Source organism: Panthera uncia, chromosome A2 (assembly GCF_023721935.1).
Source record: "Panthera uncia isolate 11264 chromosome A2, Puncia_PCG_1.0, whole genome shotgun sequence".
Classification (NCBI taxonomy): domain Eukaryota; kingdom Metazoa; phylum Chordata; class Mammalia; order Carnivora; family Felidae; genus Panthera; species Panthera uncia.
The window spans coordinates 156,610,728-156,616,799 of NC_064816.1; the positions used below are offsets into that span (position 1 = coordinate 156,610,728).

At 61.1% G+C, this 6,072-nt stretch overlaps 1 protein-coding gene across 1 annotated transcript in view; it reads left to right on the top strand.

The window, feature by feature from the left end:
* The window catches only part of REPIN1 (replication initiator 1), a 5,452-nt gene extending 479 nt beyond the window's left edge, over nucleotides 1-4,973 (top strand). The window contains 3 exon segments of the mRNA XM_049642089.1: nucleotides 569-766; nucleotides 2,183-3,221; nucleotides 3,223-4,973. Coding sequence (XP_049498046.1) covers nucleotides 610-766; nucleotides 2,183-3,221; nucleotides 3,223-3,898 — 1,872 coding nt within the window. The 5' untranslated portion in view covers nucleotides 569-609 and the 3' untranslated portion in view covers nucleotides 3,899-4,973.
* The last annotated feature ends 1,099 nt before the right edge of the window (nucleotides 4,974-6,072 follow it).

Consider the following 6,072-nt stretch of genomic DNA (forward strand, 5'->3'; position numbering starts at 1 on the left):
AGGGGGGGGGGGCGAGCCCGCGCACCTGCGCACAGGCTCCGCGAGGTGCGCTCTGCGTGGGGACCCGAAAGGGCCCATTCGGGGTGCGCGGATCCGTATGTCCGCGACGTGGACGGGGGACACGCGCGAAAACAAAAGGGGGGTGTGGGGTCTCCACGACCCTTTGCCGTCCAGAAGGCGCAAGGGGATTGTGACCGAGACCTGGCCACCCTAGCTCGCCCTACGCAGCCCCTTGGGAAACGGGCCTGGAATTCCTGTTGGGAGGAGGGTGGGGGAAGGGGAGCCAGCAGGGATTCCCGAGTTTCTGCCATCGGCCGGCCTTTGGCCATCAGCATGGAGAATTCGTGCTGTGACCTTACCAGTGGAGGAAATGACCCCCGAACGCTGGCGTGTACTTCCTTGGTGAAGGGGACACATTCATTTATTAATCCAGGAGCCATTAAGGTTCCCCTGCCGGGCGGGGTGTCGAGCCTGGGTGGGGGAGGGGGTTGTGGCTGGCGAGGACACAAAGATGACTGCCCTAGAGGAGCTCAGAGCCTCACGCGTGTTTTCTCTCCCCTCCCCGCAGGTAAGGCTGGCCTCTCTGCGCTCAGAGGTCTGAGCTCTGCCATGGGGGTAGGGGTGTCTTTACTGCTGCAGTTTTCTCTGACATCTGGGGGCTACCAGAGTGTGGGCCGAAGCAGGCGCTACAGCCGCAGAAGTATCCCCAGGAACATCCCCCGGAGGAGCTGGAAAAAGCCTCATCTCCAGCTCTACGGTCTGCAGGGTAGAGTCTGGCCTTCTTTGTTGGGTTCCCACACCATTCCACAGCCCCAGTGCTCAGATCTCCTCCTGGAGGAAGGAAGTCACCTGTAGGGGGGAAGGATCACTTTCTCGTACCAGCGTCTTCCCTGTGCTCAGTCTGGCCGTGGGGAATGAGTCATGTCTGAGCTCCGCCAGAGGAGTTCTGCTCTAGGGGATTTAGGGAGGATGTGTCCGGAGGTTGCAAGCCCGCAGCGAAGGTCCATTAAGAGGCTAACTACCATCCACCCCTCAGTGGCTATAGGAAGCTCTTCTTGAGGAATCTGGGCTCCCTGGCACCGCGGAATAGCTGAATGTGGGGCAGCCCCCGGTGGGGTTGGGGCATGACCTGGCAGGGGACCCAGATTACAGTCTTGTCTTTCCTCCCCTTCTCTTGCCCCAGTAATCGCTACCACCCCGGGGGAGGCAGGGATCCGGGCCCGAGGCTAACAGGCTGTGGGTGTTCCTTGGATTCATGGGTGCTTTCCTTCTCGCGATGTCCTAATCGCGTGTGGGTGGAGGGGGGCGGGCAGGCAGGCAGAGCGTGGGCACCGCCTGGACAGACAGTGGCCTGGCGTTCTGCAGTCCTGGGAGTACCATCCAAGCGCTGCCCTCCTGTTCCCCAGAAGCGCTGTTCTCTCTTGCTCTCCAGGCTTCCGCCCTGAGACACTGAGGTTAGGGAGGCCAGAAATGCCTCCCCTGTGGTGCGCTTAGAGCCCGGGAGAGGGTAAATAGGATAAGGGCCGTAGGAGTTTCTGTGGGAGCTGTACACACCCCGGTGTTTTGGAGGAAAGAACGCTAACTGGGAGTTTAGAAGGCCTGTCCCCTAGTCTTGGTTCTGCTTTTGGTTTACCGTGTCCTCTCGGGCAAGTTCCCTCCTTCCTCTTATGCCTCAGAGTTGCTTCATCTGTCAAGCAGGGAGCTTAATAATGTCTGTTCGTCCGGCCTCACAAGGTTGCTACTCAAAGGTAGCAAGAGGAAATAGTAGAAACAAGCCGAGGGCAGCAGGGAAGCACTTGAAAAGTGGAAAGCACTAGAGGGAGAGGGGACGGCGTTTTCTGGTGAGTCCTAAGGCAGGAATGTTTGTGCAGCCAACGCTGGAGTGTTTACTCCATGCCAGACCCGGGGTGACTGCCACGAGGGGGATTCCAAGAAGTGTCAGAGTTCCTCCCTTCTGGTAGTTTCCAGGCTCAATGAACACTTAGGACAAATACACTTGGAGTGGTATCTAGAAGCCCCTGACTGAACTGACGCAGAACACAGAAGGCAATAGAAGGGTAGTCCTGATTCAAGGGCTCTAGCAGTTCAGAGATTTGAGCTCCTCTCGGGCCTGGGGTCGGCCAGGGAGGAACGGGGGCAGGATGAGTTGATCCCCAGAGTGACACTGCTTTTCCACCCTCAGCAGAGGAAGAACCCATGCTGGAACGTCGCTGCAGGGGCCCCCTGGCCATGGGCCCAGCCCAGCCCAGGCTCTCTGGGCCCTCCCAGAAGTTGCCCCCGACCCTGGAGAAGGAGCCCCGCGGGCTGAGGTTACAAGGCACTTCCGTGGCCCAGTCGGGCAGCCAAGCCCCGGGCAGGGCCCATCGCTGTGCCCACTGTCGAAGGCACTTCCCCGGCTGGGTGGCCCTGTGGCTTCATGCCCGACACTGCCAGGCCCGCCTGCCCCTGCCCTGTCCTGAATGCGGCCGGCGCTTCCGGCACGCCCCCTTCTTGGCGCTGCACTGCCAGGTCCATGCCGCCGCCACCCCAGATCTGGGCTTCGCCTGCCACCTCTGCAGGCAGAGCTTCCGAGGTTGGGTGGCCCTGGTTCTGCATCTGCGAGCCCACTCGGCCGCAAAGCGGCCCATCGCCTGCCCTGAATGTGAGAGACGCTTCTGGCGACAAAAGCAGCTTCGAGCTCACGCGCGGAGGTGCCACCCCCCAGCCCCGGAGGCCCGGCCCTTCATATGTGGCAACTGTGGCCGCAGCTTTGCCCAGTGGGACCAGCTAGTTGCTCACAAGCGGGTTCACGTAGCCGAGGCCCTGGAGGAGGCAGCAGCCAAGGCTCTGGGGCCCCGGCCTAGGGGCCGCCCGGCCGTGACCGCCCCCCGGCCCGGTGGAGACGCGGTCGACCGCCCCTTCCAGTGTGCCTGCTGCGGCAAGCGCTTTCGGCACAAGCCCAACTTGATCGCCCACCGCCGCGTGCACACGGGCGAGCGGCCCCACCAGTGCCCCGAATGCGGGAAGCGCTTCACCAATAAGCCCTACCTGACCTCACACCGGCGCATCCACACTGGCGAGAAGCCCTACCCGTGCACGGAGTGCGGGCGCCGCTTCCGCCACAAACCCAACCTGCTGTCTCACAGCAAGATCCACAAGCGGTCCGAAGGGTCCGCGCCGGGCGTCCCCGGCGCGGGGAGCCCCCAGCTTCCGGCCGGCCCGCAGGAGGCCTCGTCGGAGCCCCCCCGCCGAGGCCCCGCTGAAACCCGCCCTTGAGCCTGCGCCCGAGGCCCCGGGAGCGCCCCCGCGGGCCCCGGCGGCCGCGACCCCCTCGCTCTTCGGCTGCGAAGACTGTGGCCGCAGCTTCCGGCTGGAGCGCTTCCTGCGGGCCCACCAGCGGCAGCACACCGGGGAGCGGCCCTTCACCTGCGCCGAGTGCGGGAAGAACTTCGGCAAGAAGACGCACCTGGTGGCGCACTCCCGGGTGCACTCGGGCGAGCGGCCCTTCGCCTGCGAGGAGTGCGGGCGCCGCTTCTCCCAGGGCAGCCACCTGGCCGCCCACCGGCGCGACCATGCCCCCGAGCGGCCCTTCGTCTGCCCGGACTGCGGCAAGGCTTTCCGCCACAAGCCCTACCTGGCGGCCCACCGGCGCATCCACACCGGCGAGAAGCCCTACGTCTGCCCGGACTGCGGCAAAGCCTTCAGCCAGAAGTCCAACCTGGTGTCCCATCGGCGCATCCACACGGGCGAGCGCCCCTACGCCTGCCCCGACTGCGACCGGAGCTTCAGCCAGAAGTCCAATCTCATCACCCACCGCAAGAGCCACATCCGGGACGGCGCCTTCTGCTGCGCCATCTGCGGCCAGACCTTTGACGACGAGGAGAAGCTCCTGGCCCATCAGAAGAAGCATGATGTGTGAGAGGGCAGGGGCTGCGGAGGCTGAGGGCGAGGGGGCCCCCGGGAGCCCTTCACAGGGGAGCCTTGCCGTGGGCCTGGGCCGTCGGGGGCCCCTAGGTTGCTGCTGGTGTAGGCGAGGGGTGGGAGAGGCAGCCAGTGAGCTGGGGGCCCTGTTAGAGAGGGAGGTCTGGCCCCCCTGCGGCCGGGGAGGCCACTGTCGGGGGCACAGGGACCCTGGCCTCCAGCTGGTGTTTGCTAAGGTTCTGTCCTGACTGTCCTGTGCCCTGGAAAAGTAGCAATAGCAGCTCCACTTACCCCTTAGAGCCCTCTGGCTGGAGGGGCCACCAGGGGGCAGGAAGAAGACCCTTCCCCTCTGGTGTTAACGCCTTAATGTCCTTGTCCTTTATTATGAATTCCTTCCGCTGTTTTTTTTTTTTTTTTTTTTTTTTTTTGGAAGTAGGTGTGGTACAGTCCTTAGTAAATGAGCACTTGGGAGGAAAAGTGGACCAGCTGGATACACCTGGGAGAACCTGCTGGCCTTGTTAGGCAGCACCTGGGCCTTTTCCAGCACTGAGAGGTCCCACCCTGTCCCCTTCCTCCTGCCCCTGCATAGGCACCTGGACCGAGAGAGACCCATCTGCTGTTAGCACTCAGCTCCACCCTATCCCTCCCCACCGTCAACACCCCGCCCTCCCGGCGCTCTGAGCGTCCCCTGACTGTCAGCAGCCCTGTGTCCAGGCTTTTGTCTGAACACCCCAACCCTCCACTCCTTCCGGAACTCAACATGGTGGAAAGGACTGCCCCACTGATAATGGAGGGTCAGCCGGCAGGAAGATAGGGGCGAGGTTCCTTTTCAGCCTTTCTAGGGCATGGATGCCCAGTCTCGGCTTGAACACTTAGGTGACGGGTAGTCCCCACCTCCTGAGGCCCTGGTCCTATTGTAGGATAATTCTAATTGTTAGAAATTCTTCCTTAGAATGAATGGAATCTGCTTTCCTGTAATTTCTACCTACCGGGGCTCCTTCTGTTCTCTGGAATGAAACGGAACAACCGCTTACCCTCCTTTTCAAACTAGAGAATAAAGATTTGGTTTTAGAGCTGGTGGCCGAGTGTTCCTTTCTCCCGGGGAGCTGTGTAGTTCGAAGGAGCAGCAGCACACTCTGTTCTGAGGAGGGGAATTTGGGGGCGGGGGTTGGCCACAGGACAAGTGCCCCACTCGGGCTCCTTTGCACCCTGCCTCCAGTTCTTCCTGGGGGGGAGGCCAGGTGCACCCCGCAGGTGGGACTGGTTCTCCGGGGGACTTTCTGTGGGGTCGAGTCAGACTTGTCCGGTGCCAGTTATCAGGAGGAAAAGGTCTGATGTGAATGTCCTGCAGTGCCTTCGAGGCTGGCCCGCTGCAGCCCCCCACATCTGGAACTACAGATGTTTCCCTGCACCGGTTGTCTCCTACAAATTTGGGTGCCTATTTTTTTTTTTTTTTTTTTGGGACAGAGAGAGACAGAGCATGAACGGGGGAGGGGCAGAGAGAGAGGGAGACACAGAATCGGAAACAGGCTCCAGGCTCCGAGCCGTCAGCCCAGAGCCTGACGCGGGGCTCGAACTCACGGACCGCGAGATCGTGACCTGGCTGAAGTCGGACGCTTAACCGACTGCGCCACCCAGGCGCCCCTGGGTGCCTATTTTTGACACATATCGGGAGGCCCTTTTCCCGCCAGGTTTAGTAATTTCTGCACAGATCCAGCACCTAGCATGCAGCGCATAATAATAACCGCAGTATGGTCATGTGAGTGGCACCTCGCAAAGAAGTTTACCTAAACCGTCTCACGTAATCCTGGTGTGGTAGGTGCTCTTCTTTCACAGGTGAAAACATTTGCTCAGGGGCACATGACTGAGAATCCAGATTTCAGATTTCAACCCAGGCCTGTGTGGCTCCTGGAACCTGTGCTCTTGACCCCTGCCACATATTTATCGGGTGAATGCAGTATGCTGCTGCTTTGGGGGCAGATCATCATTAAACGCCCACCATGGTCTTGATGTCGCAATGGAAACTAGGGGTTTCCCAAGACAAGATCTTGTCCTTACCTCCAAGAGGCCCAAGTCCGGGGAGGACGTGTATGTGTATGCAGATGACAGCAGAGACGATGGGGACTCCCCCATCCCAAGCGTGTAGGATGGAAGTAGATAGCTTCCAAGTTT